General features: G+C 36.1%; 1 protein-coding gene across 2 annotated transcripts in view; it reads right to left on the reverse strand.

Moving 5' to 3' along the window:
* clint1b (clathrin interactor 1b) overlaps window positions 1-11,536 on the reverse strand; it is a 32,861-nt gene extending 21,325 nt beyond the window's left edge. Inside the window, exon 1 of one of the 2 annotated variants that reach the window (XM_058758620.1) lies at window positions 11,315-11,533. In XM_058758620.1, the coding sequence (XP_058614603.1) occupies window positions 11,315-11,355 (41 nt within the window). In that variant the 5' untranslated portion in view covers window positions 11,356-11,533. Of the gene's footprint in view, window positions 1-11,314 lie in introns of both variants that reach the window. The other variant, XM_058758621.1, reaches the window with a different exon arrangement.
* Window positions 11,537-22,962: the final 11,426 nt, after the last annotated feature.

Consider the following 22,962-nt stretch of genomic DNA (forward strand, 5'->3'; position numbering starts at 1 on the left):
AAAGGTTTAATATTTGTGAATTAATTTTAAACATCTATTTTATTGCGAGTGCAGTGTGCTTCCAGAAAGAGCCTGCCCACACACACTTATGTTTGGCTGTGGTATTTGATTGATTCTGTCACGTTGATTTGATTTGCATTGTCATGTTGCGTCTGATGTGGACAGCCAAATTGTTCGTCACTGCAATCTTGTCGTGTAGTTATGACACGGTGTTACCGTCTTTACAATGGCACGCATTGTTTAAAGATCCAAGATCACGTAATTTTCCCCACTCACAACTTTCAAAACTGTTTTATGGAGTTTTTGTCTACTGACAGATTTTGTCAGAAAGACGTTTCATCAGCTAAGCAATATTTGTGTATTAATGTTATTAAACATGTTACATGTTTGATGGGAATGAGAACATATAAGGTTTGTTTTTGTTTTTTTCTTCAAAAATTAAATATTGCGCAAACTGGAGTAAGGTCTTTTCACTCAGAGACACGCATAACATGTAGACTTACTAGCAACATGCACAGACTGCCTATTGTCACGTTTATTTCTGCTGTTAGATTAATCCATATCGAGTAAATATGTCCAGCGCTTATCAACGTTAACAACATATTTTAAAAATCGCAATCTTGTTTATCGCCCAGCCCGACAGCTCAAAAAAACAAAAAGACATAAAAGTGGTCCATGCAACTAATATGCTATATTCCAAATCTTCTGAAGCAAAAAAATCCTTCTCTTCACCATAGATCTCAAATGTCAATCTTGCATTCGAATGATGACTCACAAAATGGCTTTAGAAGAATGCAGTCGCACACACATCTTTTGTTTTGTCCATCTTGGAGTTTGACAGCAGTGTAGACATTCTGTCTAAATATCTGCTTCTGTGCTCCACAATTAAAAGAAACCACGAGTTGGGGTTCTCATGAGGGCTTTTTTGGGTGACATAGATCAAAACAGTTTTCAGAGCATCTTTAGACAAACCTAATAATAAATGTACAGCCTATAGTCAGCACTATACGAGTATTAGCTCCACTACTAAGGCCCAGACACACCAAAGCAATATCAAAGAACTACCATGTTACCTACATCTGAGCCAAAAAGTTGCATTTGGACACAACGCAAAGACCATCAGTCATCAGCTAACTAGCATTCTAGCCTCTGCATGAGAGGAAATAACTCTCCATACCAGCAGGTGGAAGTAGCCTTCACCATTTAAAAAGGGAAACCGGCAGAGCTAGGATTGCGGATGTACAAAACATAACCAAAGTAGTGCTTGCTTACCATTTTCGTACCAATTTCGCTCACCACAGACAGATTCATAATACAAAAAAAAATTGCAAATGGCAAAAGCATTGCCATTTGTTTGCTCGCTTTTGTCACTTTCAAGCTGAACAGCCAATCAGATTGATCTCTGCCACCCATTCAACAAGCTCAACTGGTCAAAAAGCTGCACATGAGGGTCCGACTAATGCCAACGGAGTGGAACACAATGCAAAAACCAGGCTAACAGATGCTCAACGATGGCCTGACAATGGCTTATTGTGGCATGGCCTTTAGAGCAGACTAAACAGTGCATCCTACTAATAGACAATCAACACGGGCAAAGCCTGTAAATCATAGATCGATGCCACATCATCTGAAAATGACCAGAACCACATGCACAACAACACTGCAGAGGTGGCGCTCGGTGGATGTTTATCATGCTAACTCTCAAAACAGCTGCAAACACTTTCCATAATCATTACTAATGTGAAAATGTGGCTTTTTCCGCCTCACTCTCACAATCCCAAAGGGCAAAGAGGGTGGGAGGGTGAAAGTGAACTTCTGGAAGTTATTACAGAGAGTCTAGTGGTGCTGGATGATGTGCCGTAAAAACAGGAATGCTGGCAGGTGGACAACATGCATCTCGCTGGAACGTGGAAGCAGGTGGTCTGGAAAGACAACGCAGCTGATATGCAATCATTTGAAGAGTCAGAGAGCCAAAATCACATTGAGCCAAATCAATGACTTCAGCAAAAACTGGCAATAAAGACATTGATCCCGCTCATCTGCGTCACTTTCAGGCTTCGGGGGGGTGGCGTGGTCTTTCCAATGGATCAGTTTTACTTAATGGCAGAGCAAATTCAATCTGTAAACACTTTCAAAAACAAAACCTCAAAATTCCTCAAGTAATTCAGGCAATTCAGATGGAGGCCAATGCTGCACATATGGTCTCGATGACTGAAAGATGGAACTAATTGTGTGGCAGCTGGCAAGGAAGGATGTTAAGTTGCTTAACCAGCACTATTCCATAAAAAGCCACACTGACATTCATCTAACAGCTTCATTACATCATGCATCTGTATGTTGAGCAGGGCTGGACAGATACAACCTTTGGGCCTTATTCACAAAACTCAAGCAGAATCAATGTGTAAACTGATCATAAATCCATTAGCATGTAAATTGTCACATTCAGATCATACAATTTACATACAAATGTTATGCACAATTTACAGACATGAGGTCTTTGCAAGTCTTTCTCGTCCTAAATTTTTGCACGTTAAAAAATAAATACGACTTTCAGTCATTAATTACTCAGCCTAATAGCGTTCCAAACCTGTAAGACCTTCGTTCATCTTTGAAACACAAATTAAGATATTTTTGATGAAATCCGACAGCTCTCTGGCCCTCCATAGACAGCAACGCAAATGAAATGTTCCCAGACCCAGAAACGTAAGGACATTGGTAAAACAGTCCATGTGACATCAGTGGTTCAACCGTAATTTTATGAAGCTATGAGAATACTTTTTTGTGTGCAAAGAAAACAAAAATAATGACTTTATTCAACAATTCTTCTCCTCCAAATCTTGTCTTCCGCCATTATCGAGAGTAGCTCTGCATGTAAGCAGCGTATGCGCATGGTGCTGCTGATGTAGAACACGCATTCGCTGAGTCTTGGTAACGTACATGCATGCCTCGTGATACTCTCTATGATGGTGAAATACTTGACAAAATGTAATTTATTCCTGTAATGCAATGCTGAATTTTTTAATAGCCATTACTCCAGTCTTTGGTGTCACATGATCCTTCAGAAATCATAAATTCATAATAAATTCTAATATTATTTTTAATTGAAGAGTCTTATACAACCTAATAAAGGCAAACTTTTAATTCAAATCATCAATCAGGCACAAAAGTTGTACATTTACTGGCTTGACCACAAACTTGCACAGCATCACGGAGCGGAGTCTTTTGTTTTGGCTGTCTCAGTGACAAGCAAGAGTTCACGAAAGTGGGATTGGCAATCTATGTGATTCAAGCACGTAGAAAGAGTACTGCAAAGTTGGCCTAAGATTACAAGGAAAATCTCAGGCAACTGAATAATGAATGATGTCGGTTTATGCAAGCAAGCGGCCTGTAGAGCAGTCACACACACATAATAAATACATTCCAGACACAAGTACGGTGCTGTGTACTGTGCTGCACATATTCCACTGGAATATTCAATATGCAGGAAAGACAAAAGCAGAAGAGGCAGGCTTTCTTTTGCACAAAGAGAAGGGGGCACAGACAGGCGTATAGGGGCGTCTTGCCATCCTTTGCATCCGCAGCCTCTTTGTTCTATGGGCCTGCCGAGATTTACTCTCCACTTCTTTTATTCTCTCCTTCGCTGTTCTTCGCTAGAATGAATGGGTGTACTTACACATTCACTGTGGAGCTATGGCCTGCGAAAAACCCACAACAAACTCAAGACGCCTCACATGAAAGCTCTGAGTGGTTTCAGCTTTTCTGCTCCGCCACCTCAGACTAGAAAGACTACCTAGAGCTTCAGAGGGAAGCAAAGGTCTGGATAAAGCTTTACGATGGAGATGAGGATGGTGGCGGTTTATAATAAGTATGATGGAGAGAGAACGAAAGCAGCAGCTAAGAGATGAAAGAAGTGATACCTGGACAAGGGAAAGTTTGCTAGGGAAAGAAGTCCCAAGAGATGTGAATTATGGAGATGGGTGATTCTGAGTTGGGGCTACCACTGGGTTTTGCGCTCAACAACAAACAAATGTATATATGGATGAAATATTTCATTTTAAAGATGTAATGGAAGTTTATTCAATACAGAATGAAGTTTGTTTTCATTTTTTTTTCATTCCACGCAGTGCATTCTGAGATCGCTAGAAATGTACATTTGACATGTGATGCTGCCTTCAACTTTAGACAAAAAAGGCATTTTTAAAGAAAGCATACTTTTGGCAGGACCTGCTGACAACCTTTCCTTTATGATTGAATTTGATTACAGTTCAAAGGTCAACAGGTTTGAATACAAATACAAATACAAAAAAAACCTCACATTTTTATTATTACTTAGAAAATTTAATTTACAAAGAAATTTAATTTAATAATAAAATTAGCAATTTTAATTAATAAAAAATAACTTAAAATAATCGAATTATAAATGAAAACAGTTGCATGTAGAAAACAACTAAACATAGCTATAATATACAAGCAAAGCGTCATAAAAATATTACATAAATATAGTAGGCTAGTTCACACTACAGGATTTTAAGCCCGATTTGCAATTAACGAGCTCGTCGACAGGGGGAAAATCAGCGGGTGATCGGCGCTCCGCAATCTTTATGTAAGATTGAACGGTCTGCCTTGCTCTTTCATTGGCTGTAGCTCGTCACGACACCTGACACCTGACACCACGTGATTTCGAGTCGGCCGACCGGTCCAGATATTTGGCATGCTAGATATTTATTTGGCGTCGGCGAGGTGTCGGCGACGAGTCAGCGAGCATCTTTGATGCATCGTTGTGTAGTTCACACATAAAGATTGCGGAGCGCCGATCACCCGCTGATTTCCCCCCCGATTACAGACCGACCTGTCGGCGAGCTCGTTAACTTGCAAACCGGGCTTAAAATCCTGTAGTGTGAACTAAGGCGTAACTGACAGTTTATTTTAATTATGCATCATAAAAGGTTTGAGTATTGCTTTTTTGTAAGCCTTTTTAGCAAATATGTTTGTTTAATTTATTTTTCATTATTTTTGTGTTGTATTTATAGGGTTTGAGGTTGGGATTACTTTTCTTTTTGGATATGTCAGGGCTAAAGGGATAGATATGACACCTCTCCAATACAGATGTGATATTTCACTTTCGTGAAGATAGGAATCAATCTAAAATGCCTTCAAACCAGCAGACTTTGACCTCTGAGACATTCCAACTCAAATCACAACTGGTTATTTAACCAAATGCTGTGTGTGCAACTCATGCAGATCAGCATCAAGTTGAGCTGATGCATTGTGATTAGAACTCCGATAAAAATGATTACAATAATTTATTTTACTAAATTATATGGTGGTTAACAAAGTACTGGAAACTATTTGTTGATTATTCTTACTTATAATTCAGTGGAATTGTCCAGCTGCTATTGATTATGTGCATTCCTCAATCCACAGTGATAAACACCAATGATAGTCACATCAATGACAAAAGTATTTTAGTATTCAGAACACATTTAAAGCAGACAAGCTGGGACATTTGCATTCTGATTCCAAATTCAAGCAATAAATCAAAGGCTTTAGCCTTATGGCCTGACATCTATACCTTCCGCATAAAGTTATTACAACATCAAATTTAGTACAATAGACCATTCTTTTTTTTCCTCTTTTTTTTTTTAAGTTACAAGAAGAAACAAAACCATACATGAGGATGAAATATATTGGGCAACTGCAAATAAGAAGAAATAAATCCCACCTTTTGGCTTAAACAGAGGAGCAACTTTAACTTTCTTGGAAGCACTGTTGCTGACACGTTAAATAAGTGTAAGATAACTTCTGTAACCAATCTTGTTGAAATTCAACAGAGCAAATAACTTTAAAATAGGGTTTGGACAAAGTCCTTTTTCAATGAGTAGAATGGTTTACACTGTTGCGTGTGCCAGGCACAAACCACAAGTGTACTGCCAGTTTAAGGGTGTACTAAGGATATAACTTACCTTCCTGACACACCACAGGTGAACACAACATTAGGAAAGACAGGAATTACAAAGTTGGAATGATCAGCTATTTTCTATTAAAATATCTAAAAGTGCAGTTATCATAATCAAGTCTGTGTGTGGTAACGTCATGACTTGGCATTCAAATGGAAAATCAACACAGCATGACACTTTTCCTGTTGGAAATGTGCTGGACAGTTTAGTGTGGGGTGGATTTAAGCCTAATTTATGATTCTCATCTGTAGGTTGTTGAACTGTTGGTGCATTACCAAAATAAGTCATTGTGATTACGCATCACTCCCCACCATCTCCCAGCAGCCAAAAAGCTGATCAACTGAGTTTTGCCAAACATGCATAAAACTGGCTCTGGTTTGGCAACGTAATTAATAACACTTCCGAAAACCATAAAAAACTCTGTAGGTCCATAAAAGCACAGGAGGACTCCCTAAACAACATTTTAGTGTCATGGAAATTGGAATACACTATGGCTTATATACCAATAATCACACAATATAAAACTTTAAAGTCGTTCTGAAGACAACAACCTGTCAACTCTGACTGCCCAAAATCTGCAGACTGGCTCTGACTTTCGGCAACTAGCGTTGATTTAATTGGGGCAAAAAATCATGTGCAGAAATCATGTAGTATATTCAGCCTATACAAGAAAACAATCTCAGGGGACAATCTAAAAGATTAAGAAAATCTATATACTAAATCTAGGCTAATCGTAAAAATCATATACTAATCTTCTTGTTTTGTAAAAACTGTTATATCTTGAATTATGTGGCCATTTTTATAATTTTAGTGACACTTTTGCCAAACCCCTGTTAATTTCTAAACCATCTTCTAATAATCTAAAATTTTATTTTACAAGCAGCAAAAAAAAAAAAAAAACAGCCGCTCATGTTAACCTGTTTTATCTCATAAACTAACACACAAAAACACATGCTGCGTCCCAATTCGCATACTACACCAATTTGCGTCCTAAATAGTATTCAAAAATAGAATTAGTATGTCCCAAATCATAGTATGTTTAAAAAAGTATGCCAACGATTCCCGGATGGTCTACTACTTCCGGTTAGAATTTGAAGTGCAGATCGATGCACACTCTAACGGCTAATATTGCCCACAACACATTGCACGGTGGACGGGGGATTCGATTATAACTACAAACACGCATAAAAAGTGTTAAAAAACTACAAACATGGCGGATATGCGCGACCAACAGACAGGTAGAGAAATGGTTTTGAGTGATAAATAATCAATGTCTAACCTGATTAAAAAATATTAATTTAATGTTATCCACATTTAATTTCATCTGCAGCAACACTGTGAACTTTTATAATGATTGGTCGTTTGGTTATAACGTTTGGTCATTAACTTTTAAATGCATCATTATTCAAACACATGAGCAGAGTTCTCGGCATGAAGGACTCAAATTAAACAAAATGTGGATGATGTTAACTGTGAGAAGATGATTGACAGGGCAGGTTAAACAGTTACAAGATGCACGTAACTAAGCAATAGAGCGTCCGTTAAAGACGCAGCTATGACGAAGTAGTACTATTCTGCTCCATACTCAAAAGTATGTAGTTTTTCTTCACAAAAAGAGTACATATTTTTAGGGCATAGTATAAGTAGGCGAATTGGGACACAGCAACAATGTTCTAAATTTCATTTTTCACACTTGCTTTGTTGACTGAAGGCATGAAAAGCAGCCACAGTACGAATCATAACTGTTGCTCAGTGTAGATGCTTTTTATTTATTTATTCTTTCAGAGAAACACATAAGATGAGGTCATAAATTCAGGAGATATTGACTTGCCCTTGTAAAGTTCACTGTTTGAAACTAGCTTTAATTTCCATGTATTTTTGAACATATAAAATTATTTCACTTTTTTTTTTAAACTTTAGTAATGTTGAAGACGAAGAGCTGCTTTAGTTGCGTGTTTTCATCCCGGCAAAAAGACACTGTTTTTTCCACCCTGTTTCCAAAACCCTTTTATGTGTGCTTGCAAAGGTTCTGCACGGTCCTCTTGTTCGTAAACATTCTGAATCAGACTCAAATTAGTGTGGCAAAATTGACATCATCATTGTTAATATTTACAGCTGAGCAGATGAAACTCGCAGTTAAGGTAAGGGTCGTGTCATTTCTGAAACATGCTCCAAGCGTTTTGCCAATCACAACAAACTGGGCCAGCTAACCAATCAGAGCACATTTCATGATTCGGAAGGAGGGGCTTTATCGAAACAAGAACTAAACCGGGTGTTCAAGACAGACTCGAAAGAGAGGTGCTACAAACAAAATATGAACAATCAAGCAAAAACTATTCTAGTACAGCCCAAAAACCAAATCAAGACTTTCCAAAAGGACATAATAGTAGCCCTTTAAAATTGTTGTTTTTTTTTTAAATGGTCTATAAACAGCCAGCATTAGCAAACTGATTTTTACAGTAATTTTAACACGCATGCATCCTGCCATTCAAAATCAAATACATTAACTTCGTTACTTTTGATTGATTCAATTTTCACACTCCCTTTTCCTCTTTAGCACAGCTACAGTCTAAGAGATGCATCAACAATTTGGAGAAAATACTTACTGCATTTTGGCTTTGCAGTGCAGAATGAGTGACATAAACATTTACAGCAATGACTAAAAAGAGAAAAATGACTGCAGAAGACAGTTTACACAAATGCCACTATCAGCGCCCCTTGCGGCAATGCTGAAAATTCAGTGCATTCCTGTGTCAATCCGTAATTCGTAACACAACACAATGAATTTCCTGACCGGGGGAGTACATTCACAAGCTTTTTGAGTTAAAAGTCAATCGTCGATTAGCTAGCAGTACATTCCATTTATCCAGCCCTAAATGAATTAGAAACACCACCATGCTGCACCACATTATAATATGTGTTAGACCACAAACAATCACACTGAATAGAACAAACACTGCCTGCACCAAGCTGACAAGCGTAATAAAACTTTATGATGATTCTTTTATTTATTATCGTGGGTACCACTGCAAGGACAAACGAAGAAGCCTAACCCAACAATGCACAATGAATGCCAAAGAAAAGGCCAACTATATCAATATCCACCTCCTTTCAGCTGAATTCATGCATGCTTAAAAGATGCCTTCAGCTGTGGCATCTATTACAGTAACCTGACTGCAGGACTTGTTTGTGCAACAGACACAGAAAAAAATGAGTCAGAAACTTATGAGCAGTTCTTACTGGGAGCATGAATATACACATAATATTTTATATTATCTGAAAACTGTCCAACTCAAAAGTGTATTTTTACATGCTTTAAAATGTTTTGACAAAAATATTATTATTCATAACTAAAATTTATTATTTTTTATATTATAATAACTGCATTTGCATTAAGCCATTTAAATGTACACTGCAAAAACAGCTGTCCAGTTGACAGTTCCTCTGATTGAAAAAAAGTCGAGATATATATTGTTTGAATATATCGATTTTTGTATTTTATTGATATGCCTATAGCACAAAACTCTAGTCTTGAAAATTTATAGACATATGGCCTTTTATGCTCTTTCTCCACAGAGGTTAATATCCCTCCAGTATTTGTGAAAGGTTAATATGAAATGGAAATGCTCCACTGAATGGCAAACTGACAATAACAATTAAAAAAACAGTAGTGCTGCATTCCAGGTAAAGGATCAGGGAAAATTTCATTTGTGTGGTTAGTTTTCACCAACTACTCCACTTTTACCTTTAGATTCAAGTTTACACAATCAAATCACTGTTTTATGGGAATGTCACAGCAAAAATTTTGAGATAGTCTTTCAGATTAGCCATGTTAATGGACAAATAATGAATCTTTAAGCTGTTTTTGGTTTTTGAATAATATATTAATGCTATCAACAGATATGACTAATTTTGAGACAGTGTAAAATAAATAATCTCAAAATGGTCAACAATCATTCATTCATTGATTTTCTTATCACTTTGGTCAATAATTGTGCCTATTTTTTCCAGAGTAAGTGAAACATTCTTTTGCTGGCTAGTCAATCAACAGCCTTGCTGGTGGATAATGCACTACTTCTGTGTAAATATTGTGAAAAAGGATTGATTTGCATAATTAAATTACATAGATTTCAAGTATACACTTTGTGAAATAAAGCAAATGAAATATGAAAAAATGCAATGAATCACTGCTTACCATTTTCCTCTTCCCACTATAATCTGCTACTTAAATGTTATACATAAATAAATTGTTTCGTTTTTGTTAAAAAATTTGTGACCAGGAATAAAGCACATTGCCATGCACAAACATTTTGTAAACTTTCTGTGAAAAGACATGCAATGTTTCATTAGGATATCCAATAAGTAAAATACAGTTCTCAATATAATAATAGATCACGCTTAGTTTTAAAATCAAGACTAATATTGATGTTTCTCATCAATTTGCATCACAAAGTTCTGCCATCACTTGCAATATAAATCAGTTAAAGGACTGAACTGAAACTCATTCATTTTTCAGGTGAAGAGCACCTAGCATGATGGAGAAAAACAAGGCCCACAGGTACTACTAAGGTCATCTGGGCGTCGTAATTTTAGGGATGACAGCTATACCGTCAAATGTCATATAATCATAGTATGTGTTGTGACGTTTAGGTTGAGCTATACCGTTATCTATTCCCCATACGAATCTATAATGCTGACTTTAGCTAAGCTAATAGGCTAATTAGCTAGCACGTATAACGGGCCTGTAACCGGTTAACTGTTTACCATTTTAAACGATACATTCTTCAACATTATACTCACAAATAAAACATATGTGACTGTACGTAAAATAAATGCTGACAGAGACCGTTCAAGCTCATGTGCTGCTGACTACTGAGATGTTTTAGCGGGATAACACTGTTGACAACAAGAATGAACAGGTAAAAATAATATATCTGTAACCTAAGGAGCTGTCTACCTATTCAACATTTTGTGAGCATTATAGGCAAGGAAAATGCGCCTATTATGCCCCAAACTGCTGCACACTCCTGTCGTAACGTTACCCAAAGATGCTGCCTAGATAGGCAGCTCACTGGGCTTTGAAACACAGCCCAGAAAAAAATTAATTAATAAATAAAAAAATAAAAAAACACGCGTGCAGAACAGCGTGGAATTATGTAAATTTAATAGAAGAACGCACATGATCTGGAAGGGGTTGAAAATAGTGAAATAAAAGAGATCATAATGTTATATTAATCGTGTGGCGCTCGTGATCAGCTGAGGGTGTGTGACGTCACGGGATCCGCACCTTTATAAGTAACGGGCCTCTGCATCGACACACAAGCTCTTTAGAAATGCAAAAGCCCGGGCATACTCACGCTTTATCCACCAATTCCCTGACTTTCCACATATTCAACATCTCGGCGCTTTAGCAGGGGCTCTCCGCCTCAATATCGTATCGTCCAGTCCGCACTAAAACACAGGTGGACTCGGATATCTGTTACCGATAATAACAGAATCCCTCAGCCCCTTCCGCCTCTCCAGCGCTAATCGACACACAGCACAGCGGATCGGCCAGTTACTACGGTGACGCGTACTGTGCGTCAAGAGGGAGCCGACGCGGGGGTGACGTCGGGCGCGGGCATCATGGGAAATGTAGTTTTTCCATAACCGTTACCAGCCCAGTGCAACCCAATGCGCACGATTCATAAAATTATTCAAGCGGAACAGACGAATTATTTATTTCTTCAAACCAATATTAGTGACTACAATTTATAGTGCTAATCCAGTTTTGTAGCCTACCTTAAAAAAAAAAAAAAAAAAAATGGAGAGATATATTACAGCAGTTTAGACGACAGAATGTCAAATTTTGTATCAATCAGCCTTTGAATTAGAAACCTTAGACTAAGCTATATGCCAAATAAGTCAAATAAATACAAATAAATTGCTCTCAATTAAAATGAATAAATAGCTGTCTAAGTCAATAGTAGGGTGAAGTCAGGTAAAATGGGCCAAATAAGGTTGTAGCATCATATCTCTTTAAATTTTTACCGAAAATCACAATAACCGATCTTGCATTGTTGCTTCAACACTTGTTGACATGTAACAATAATTTTTATTGGTCTGAGTTTTTTAAGACGTTACAAGAAGCTAGTCAGTGTGGAAGAACTTGACTGGTCTGCAGAAAGCCAAGTCCTAATCCAAGCTGAACACCTCTGGTGTGACTTTAAATGCAGATCTTGAGCCAAAAACTCTTTACCAAACACCAATGACTTGTACATACACTATATGGACAAACGTATTGGGACACCCCCTTCTTTAGAACAGAAAAAGGCACTTCCAAAACTGTGGCAACAAAGATGGAAACATAATTCTTACATGAATTATGCTTCCATCTTTGTTGCCACGGTTTTGGAAATGTCTAAAATGACTGTACCCTTATGTACAAGTCATTGGTGTTTGGTAAAGAGTTTTTGGCTCAAGATCTGCATTTAAAGTCACACCAGAGGTGTTCAGCTGGGATTAGGACTTGGCTTTCTGCAGACCAGTCAAGTTCTTCCACACTGACTCAATCAATCATTTCTTTTTGAACCTTGCCTTATACACAGAGGCATTGTCATGTTAGAATAGAAAAGGGTCCTGTCCAAACTGTTGCTTTAAAATTAGAAGCACACAATTCCCTGGAATATAATTATATGCTTAAACATTAAGATTTGTACTCATGGAAATTATTAAAGTAGTCAAACCTGTTCATTAGAAGGGGGTGACCCAATACTTTTGGCAATATAGTGTATGTATCCATACAAAATCACAGTCTTTTATAAAAAAAAAAAATTGCATTGCAGACAGTATGGCAGGAGGATAAGCAAAGAAAGGAAACAGAGAAAAAAGAAGAGAGAAAAGAAAGGAAGATGTCAGTAAAATGGGCTGCATACACACACACACACACACACACATTTACACAGAAATTGAGGGTGAAAATAGGTTTATAGGCCTATATATGGATCCATGCAAAAAAAAAAAAAAAAAAACAAGCATACACACATACATGCACACAAAAGACACCAATGCACAGAAACACACACCTATACAACATGACCAGTTCATTTTTAATTGCATTGTTTAATTAAATATTCATTCAACTTTCTATTTAATGAAATACATTTATGGTGTTGCTATGGCACACTAAAGACCATAGTGTCAATTTACTGTTAAAAATAAAATGATTTAAGCTGAAATTACCTTTGTTGTTCTCTTTTTATATTAGCCCATTTTAACTGAACAGCTGGCCCATTTTACCTGAATGTTGTGTCGTGGCTCAAAAAGGTACCTGCTGATACTCTAACTCTCATAATTTTAAAAGTTTTATACTTTTTCACATTTAAAAAATATAAATATATTTACTCACGCATAGCTTATTTGATGGTATTATAAGTAATTTACCAAACCGTGGCCCATTTTAGCTGACTTCACCCTACATCATCCCAGTTTGCCAATATATTGCTGACAAACTGAAGCGGTGAAAAGGTTGCATCAGAAAAGAAAAGAAGATTAATATGAAGATCATTGTTATTCCACACAATTGCATAACCTTAAAATGATTTGCCTCAGAAGGCTTTTGCCATTATACTTTGATTATACAGTACCATAGTGCTGACCAAATGTGGTAAGATACAGCCTTATAGAGATTTAAACTACCATGGTATTGAAATTGGATTGCAATATTCATGGTATTTACATTGTACGTCTTGGTACTTCAAGGAATATCATGGGTCTACCATGTTCAAAGCACCATTGTAGACCCATGGAAGTGAAATGCGTAGCTTAGTGGCTAGCTTAATCTGTGAACCCTTGTCATTTCATGATTCTTTGTATTTAAATTAACGTTATTAAACATTCCACTTGTCTTGCATGTTCCAAACAGACTTTCAATCTGTATTAGTGGAGGTCTTTTTTGGCATGTTGCATTGTTACGCTAGTAGATGGCAGCACACGACTGTCTTAATGAGTCATTTAGTTATTCATTCAACTATAGTTCAAAATAACTCATTCATTCAGCAACACAACAAGTGATTGGCTGTGCTGAAATCGCTCCCAATACCCTTACATAGTTCACTATTTGAGGGGACAGCCATTTGTAACGATGTCTGATGAAACCATAGTGGATATCATGGAGTGCACTCATTAAGTAATATATAACTGATGTACTCTAAACAGGCAACCTCTTGAAAATCCCACTGTGCACTGTGAGCTTCACAGTGAATTCACTTCTGTGTCTCACCAGAAGATGTTGTCTGCCGCATTTGGCACACTCCAAATGTCCAAATTTGATCACTGGTTACCATTTACTCATTCTTTGGACTATATTAGTGGAGTAATGAGGGAATAGTGAATGAAGGTAAGAGCTGATTTAACCAATACAGCCATTGTTTTTTATAAATGAGTCACTGAGTCATTCACTCAACCAATTTGTTCACTGTCCACTGTCAATTGCACTGTAAAAAAAAAAAAAAAAGTTGAGCCAACTTAAAATTTTAAGGCACCCAGCTCCAGCAGATTTTTGAGTTTTCAAGTTTATACAACAAAAATTTGAGAATCTCCCACAAAAATAAGTTGAGCAAACTCAAAAATCTGCTGAAGCTGGTTGCCTTAAAAATTTTAAGTTGGCTCAACTTTTTTTTCTTTTTTTTTTTTTACAGCGTGTGTCACAACTAAGCAGCATTTATTGGTCAACAAAATGAATTGGTGTGGAAAACCTTAAACATAATGCAAAATCTGCGTTTAATTTTTTTTTTTACCATTGTGCAAAAGTTCGGTACATGTGATTGGGGATAGGACTGGGGACTTGTTTTGAGGATGTTACACTTTGAATTGCTCGAGGATCTTGCTGCGTGTTCTCTCAGATGAAAAGAGAGTGTCATATGTTTTCTGAGAGTGACGAAATGCTGTAAAGGAAAGGTTGTGCAGAAAGCCCTTATATGGAAATGATTTGGGTGTGTTTTATGCAAATGACTAAACTCTTTTTGTGAAAAGTTCTCCTGTGCGTACAAGTATGAAATCATCAACACATTTATTAGTGAATTAGACACTTCTTCTTGGATTGCACTACTAAATTTCAGCCTCATGCCTACGGCCGAATGATGTATGTCCATAGCATACTTTTACATGTGTGATATTGCTTTTATAAATTCATATATTTATCACAGAATTTGTGAATTGTAAGCAAAAATCAGTAACTGAGTCTGACAACTGGATTTAAGTTGCAGCTAGTAATAATACAAAGTCGCTCTGTCTTTCAACTTCTGGCTCTGGAATCTGGGACAAAGCTCACCAAATGTCTCTGTCAAAACTTAATGGACATTTCCAGTACACCCTTCAACAAGAGGATGCAAAGCCTAACAACTGCAGTCAAAAACAACATAGCAACGCATTCAGAAAACACTGTGATCCTTCATAGCCCAAATACAAAATGGCAGAAAGGAGGCATCCTTGAAAGTCTGTTAATCCTGCAGCACTTTGGCATCCTGATTCCATCACGCTCATCTTTGTGATGGACAGCGGACATCAGCGGAGGTTAGGCCAACGGTTTCCTGATGTCATCTCCAATTCAGGGTCCATTTCTCAAGAGTCTGCGTCATATTGCCTCCATGTGTGAATTCCAGCGAAATGCTGAGATTTTAGGGATGAACTCAGATGGAGATAAAAAAAGGCAGCCTTTCACATAAACACATGGTATAAATAAATCATTAACCTGATGACAATCAAACAAGCAAGAAACATCGATTGTCTAGAGTGACAACAGACACAAGACGGCACTTAATGTCCTCGAAGTCTAGCACCCGAGGGAGCTGAGAGACCATTGTGGGCAGGCAGATTTGAAGTCTAGATGAGGACGTCAGGACACTCAGGAATCATTTGATCAGCTTAACTAAGAGAAGTGGCAGAGATTGACAGCTGAGGCTGTTTTGTGGCTGCAGATAAAGTATTCAGTATGGTGTGGCCATCGGGAGGGGGTAAAGTGGTAAACAATGTCCACGGGAGGCACTTAGACGTGGACCCACTGACTGAGAAAGTGCTGTGGCATGTTGAAACGTGATGAGGTGCAAGATAGACGGCCCGTTATCAGTTTACTCAACCGTCGCTTTGCTAAACTCTAGCACAGCATTGTTCATTTCTATCTTAGCAGGTCTTTGGACTGCGTATTTACCGTGCTGATTTGAGTTCTTTAAACAGAGCTATGACTACTATAGTTTTAGCTGAAAACATTATTACATTTAAGATGGCAGCTTGGAAATGTATTAAACTGTGCGATGGGCATCAGATTCATGGAAATTTACATAGCTTTCTGTAAATTTCTGTGTGCGTAGATCCCATGTAGGCCTAGCTTTCAGATACAAAAAATAATTCCACTATTTTTAAGGGATATTCTTAAAAATAGGGTATGGTTTTCTTCTGTAGGAAACAAAAGAAGATATTTTGAAGAGCTCCGAATATCTGTGTTTGAAGAAAGAAAGTCGTTACAGTTTTGAACAACAATACAGTAAATAAATGACTTTTGTCTTAGGTGAAATATCCCTATACATGTAGCTGACCTTCATGCAAAAAGTCACAAATATCAAGATTGATATATTGTTACATTATATAAGTTTTAACCCCCAGTCGTCACCTTAAACAGTTGTTTCTACCTGATTTAAACCATTAAAATTGTATAAATTAATGTATTTAGGTTGATTCAGCAAAATTAAATAATATTTTCAAGTTGAATGAAACCAATTAATTTTTTAATGTTGTGAGGTTGCCATTTCTTTCAATGTAAGGTTTTAACACATTTGAAGGTACTTGGTTTTAGTCTTAAACTTTAACTTTTTAAATCTAAAAATACACGGTAACTGTGAATCAGATGCAGCATGTGAATGAAACAGTATGAATGATGATTTCCAAATAAAGAGGTACTTCATACTCTCATTCAACTCTAAATAAATTTTTTTAAATGCTTATGCTAACTTGCAGAGTGACTGAAATCAGCTTTAAATTTAGCTTTTGGCTGATTATTTGTTTAATTAATTTCCCCAGATGGAATTGTTGGTATGTGTATTCTATCAGCACGTGTATTCTGAATGAGAGGTTAAATTCCCCAACAGAGGGCACTATTACACCTCCAAATACACAATATTTGAGTATTAGACCTCACATTCCTGTTAGGAATCCCACCCTTGTTATCTAGTTATATATAATAATAATAATTAAAAATAATAATAAAAAAGACACAATTAATTGTCATCTATATTTATTCCCCTTGCAAAAAAAAAAAAAAAGAAAAAGTACTCTTGCAGATAATGATTGTGAATCATTAACATATTCTTATTTAATGGTATTTACATTGTACTCCAAAGTGCCTGTTTTTAAAGATGTACTGTTCTACATGTCAAAAAACATGGTGGTACCATGGTACATTTTGATAGTCTTAGTTTTACACACACACACACAAAGAAAAAAAAAGAAAGAAAATCCACACAATGTGTGATAATTCATTTGACTCATACATATAGAAAAAGTAAAAATAAAACAGCATTTGTTTAGCTTTAACAGAGAGAGAGAAAAAATACAAGCAATGAAACATTTCAAGGTTAAATCATATGGATGTGCAAACTGCAAATTTTTCCATAAAAACTTGTGGTTAGAAAAGATGTCAAGAAAAAGGTCTTTGAATAAAAGCGCATGTGAAAAACATGGCATCATTTAGAACTCTACAAGATTTTTGCATTTGCATTGCATTTTTAATAAACACAGACCAGCAGAAACACAGACACACATACACAAACTCGTTCACAATATTTAAACCAATTGTTTCCATATGGCACACACATACAAAGAACAATGGGAAATTATGCATTGTTTTATACTTTTTTTCAGCTTTGTTTTGTTATAGTAGAGAGCAAAAGAAAATACTGCACCATGTCCGTGACCACGCACAGTGATTTGCACTGCATTTGCCATGGGAAACTCAGCTGAGTAAACAAGCTCTGTCCATTATCGTTCATAAAACCTGACAAATAGTTCTGGATCGCCAATCTTGTCCCAGCTTCAGGTCTGTAACCCTTTCAAAACCCACAGCCCAAGCCATTTCCAACAAACAAGCACAGTTTCTTAAAATACAGATATGCACATTTAGTATGAATAGCAACACAATTTACAGTGTGTAAGCTCTATTCACTTGGGCCTGCCCAATTACAGAAGAGAAAACAGTGCCGTTTTGTATCTATATATTATAATTACTCTGAAAAAAGATCCTAAAAAGTTTCAGCATTATTGTATGTAAATAAAATACATATAAACTGTATTTCAAAACATGACATACAAGTTTACAATGCTTACAAGTATAACTTTTGAAAGTGTATAATTTCTTTTATATATATATATATATATATATATATATATAGCCTATATACTGTGTGTGTGTGTGTGTGTGTGTGTGTGTATATATATATATATTAGTGCTGTCAAACGATTAATCGCGATTAATCGCATACAAAATAAAAGTTTTGTGTATATTTATTATGTATATATATATATATATATAGCCTATATACTGTGTGTGTGTGTATATATATATATATATATATATATATATATATATATATATATATATATTAGTGCTGTCAAGCGATTAATCGCGATTAATCGCATACAAAATAAAAGTTTTGTGTATATTTATTATGTATATATATATATAGCCTATATACTGTGTGTGTGTGTATATATATATATATATATATATATAGACACACACACATACATATATTATGTAAACAAAAACTTTTATTTTGGATGCGATTAATCGTGATTAATCCTTTGTCAGCACTAATATATGTATATATATATATATATATATATAGACACACACACACATACATTTTTTTCATATAGGAAAACATTTCCATTCAAAATGTTTTAGGGTTGAAGATCAGTGCAAAAATGGCAAATTTTTAAAATAAATTAAAAAAATCGCGCAAAATCATATTTTTCATTTTCACACCAAATCATTATTTTTGTGCTCTGTGCAACAATCAGTATTTATTCCCTGAAATTTTAAGATTTTGAATTATTGAGCTTGACTAGGGCAATATGTTTATTTAATATACATGTACAACCAATGAAACACTGATAAAGTTATTTTATATTCTTTTTAATTCAGTAAGTCATGAGTACATGCATAGAACAAAAATTGAGGTGTTTCCTTAGAATGACAAGAAAAAAAAAAAAACTGAGCAAAGTGTAGAGTTTCTAAATCAGTCACCTTTAAAACCATCTGGAAAACTCAGCACCAGGAAATCAACACGGTTTTAGTTCATTGTTGTGGTTGTTAGTACATATTTTGGCCCTCTAGGGCGATCTGCCCACTGGACCACTCAAGCGGCCCCTGCGTGGCATCATGCCAGCGTTTTGTTACAGTACCTCCAAGCTGGAAACAATTGTCACTGTTATGGACTGTTTACGCTGAATTACAATTGCTGTAATGTTCCTCAGCCCACTAAAATCCTTTGTCTGAACAGCTGCCCGCAGTTTAGCCTGCCACATAAAAAGCTGGCAGTGTTTTAAGGGTGGAGTGTTCTCTTTGACTTCTCAGTTTCTCGTGTCGCTACTCATTTCCAAGTTTGACTGATAAACAGACAAAGATACAATAAAAAGATGACTATCAACTTTACCGCACTGCCTTTAAAAACAAACTTTATCTTAAAGGGACAGTACAGCCAAATGATTCCATCACCTTCATGGCTCTATGAAACACAAAAGAAGATATTTTCAAGAATGTTTCAACTGTTTTCGTCAATGGGGTCCAAAAGTGTTAAAATACAAACACTGAGACATTTTTTTTTTTTTTAAATGTCTTCTTTTGTGTCGACATGAGGTGGAGTAAATGATGACAGAATTTTCATTTTTGGGTGAACTATCCCTTTAAGTTAAGCATAAGAGGGAGGCTCCTTCTTTATTAAGTGTGGCAGCATTTAGATTCAAAGGGTTATTTCAGGCACAACCAACAAGAGGGAATGCATTCCACAGCTGTTACCAAAATAAACTGGCTAGTAATGCAAAAACTAGCACTTTTTAAGTCACATTGCTAATCTGGCATGTACTGGGACCTGTACCTATGGGACAAGAAAACTCCTTTTATCAGTCTTGAATTTATTGCTCCTTTTATCAGTCTTTTAAGGAGGTGCAAACTTTTTTTTGCACATAGAGGTTTGTGAATAGAGAGGAATCTTAAGAGAGAACACAACTTTTGAGTTAGCTTGTTAGCTCTTTGTTTTTACACCCTACTTCAGCCTTTTGTTTAGCAAAACCGCTCCACTATCAGGACCTTTGTTGTCATTTCTCTAGAAGTATGTGTACAGATTTGTTCAGCGGACAGCAGAAAAATCTTTCAAATATTCCATTAAAAAAAAAAAAAAAAAAGCACTGTACTCTATTGGACTGGTATTTTTTATTCTTTTTTGGCCTTTTTGTCTAAAGACACAAGATACAAACTGGTTGCCATAAGAATCTATTGGTTTAAACTGAATTAACTGAATTGATTAGGTTGAATTTAGGAGTTACAAGTTAATTACTTATTTGTAATGATGAAGTTGGAATTTAATATATTTAAATATATTACCAAAATAATATATTTGTACATTGCAGTTACAATTATAATCAAGCGCTTTACGTCAAATTGAAAGTACTTCTTTAAAGCATGACAACATCTCATTAAAGCATGATTTAAAATGTACTTAAACTAAACTAGAACTTTTAATTTGACATGATTAAAAAGTGCTCTTAAGTGTGTTGAGAAAAATAGTCACTCTCTTAAGTACACTTAAGTGGGCTTTTAATTCAGTAATATTATATTATCCGCAAGAACTGAAATATTCTTTTTTAAATATGTGATTTTGTTTGAAGGACTCTACAAGTGCACATTCAACACAATTAAGTACACTTCTTTTTTTACAAGGGATGTGTCACTGATTTGCAAATACACCAGAAGGATGCAAAGATACCTTCACTTTCTGTATGGTGCCACATTGCGGTGAAAATTGTGAATTATAAAGTTTTTATAAAGATCAAAATTTAGAAACAATTTGATGAAAGCTGTTGGATGAGTTTTCAGGTCTGTTGTCAACCAAGTTAGAAATGACAAAAATTCTAAGACAGAAAGTTTTACAATAAACCAAGGAATAAGAGGAAACGTCTCATTTTAATGCTAGACCAAATGGCTCACAAGGAATTTGCTTAAAGATGAAAAATTTAACTTTTATTGGTTCCAGATGGTTTAAGAAACTGACTGCAAAATTGCCACAAGAAATATTGTGACCTTTCCCAACCAGGTTGCCAAATTTCACAACTTTTGGTTCTGTGAACTGCCATAAACTTCCATTGTGCAGGAAGAAAATGGAGAAAAACTATAGGATAGGTGTCAGCCCACCATCAGTGCTTGGCTTCTAGTCAGGGATGTTGGTCAGATTTTTCTACACTGTTGCCTCCAGAGATCAAACAGTCAAAATAATGATATCATCGCTAATACTTCTGACAGTTTATAACGGTCTAAGAGTGGCCTGCACTCTGAATTTCATCATCCGAAACCTCAGAGGTGCCAATATAAGCTCTTCAGACAGCGAACCCTAAAAACCCAATCCCTATCTGATCCAGTTGTAAAACGGTTCATTTGCTGCATAAATATTGACAGTTTGACATTTGTTTCACACAGGCTAATTCAAAGGCAGTGACGGGAAACATTAAACTTGTTGCGAAACTTGCGAGGGTGAGGTCATTGCAAAAGTATTCCTCAATGTCATAAATATGTCATCCGCTAGTCAGTTCGAAAAGTCTGCAGGTTTTTTTCTTGCTCCGACTAGATTAACATCAAAACATACAGAGAGCACGGAGAATGTAGGCGACACTGGACTAAAACTCTCATCCAAACCGGGCAGTTGGAGAGTTTAAGTTCTTAAAACAACACTAGACTGTCAAAGCTGCTCTCTCACTGTTCTTAAAGAGTGCTGAAATCTTTGTTTTAAAACAGTAAACTCTTAGAGGGCTGACGTGACCCGTAGCACTGCTGGCATAAACAAATATTATGCCTTCGCCGGCCGGAGGTAGAGTCAGCTGCGTCTGAGAAAAGGTGTTAATTGTTTTCAGGCTGTCATCTTTAAGAGCTGTTAAGATCAATTAAAAGTCATCACATTGCGGTGAGCATGTGCTCGGTGAAACAACCCAGATTGAGTACGCTGTGCGTCTGGAATGTAAGCAACAGATATAGATTGACCGTGTGAAAATCAGCACTGAGAGAACACTTCAGGAGGAATGTACAAACCAGTTCATTTTATTCGTTTGAGTGAGAGTCGATAAAAAGGTTTATTGAAATATGTCAAGCAAAGCACAAAGAACTAATAATTCAATTTAAAAAGGATAGTTCACCCAAAAAAGAAACTTCTGTCATCATTTATTTGCTCTTGTGTTGTTACAAACCCATATGACTTTCTTTCTTCTCTGGAACACAAAAGGAGAGATATTAAGCAGATTGTCCAGCTGCTCTTTTCCATACAACGAAAGCCTAAGAGGCCAAAAGCATCTGAAAAAAATGTATTCAATTTATTCAAACTTTGAACTAATTTAAACTTATTCAAACTTCAAACTGACTTTCAAGTCACAAAAATAAGAGCCAATGGTGCTTGACATAATTGTCAACTCAGATCAAATTTAACATAACATGTTAAAAATATATGGATGCATGAATAAGATTACTTATATACAAGTCATAGAACAGTGGTTTTCAGTTAGGTGGCCAAATGAAAGTATTAAAAAGGTTTTAGAATTGCTGATATTGACTACATTTATGTTATGTTTGTGGTTTTTTTGGAGCTTGACAGCTTTTGGTCACAGTATACTTTCTTTAAATGGAAAAGAGCAACATGAACATTCTTCAAAAATTCTCCAAAAGAAAATCATGTAGATTTGGAATGATGACAGAATTTTCATTGAGCTTATTCAG

The sequence above is a fragment of the Onychostoma macrolepis genome, chromosome 21 (assembly GCF_012432095.1).
Source record: "Onychostoma macrolepis isolate SWU-2019 chromosome 21, ASM1243209v1, whole genome shotgun sequence".
In the NCBI taxonomy this organism is placed as follows: domain Eukaryota; kingdom Metazoa; phylum Chordata; class Actinopteri; order Cypriniformes; family Cyprinidae; genus Onychostoma; species Onychostoma macrolepis.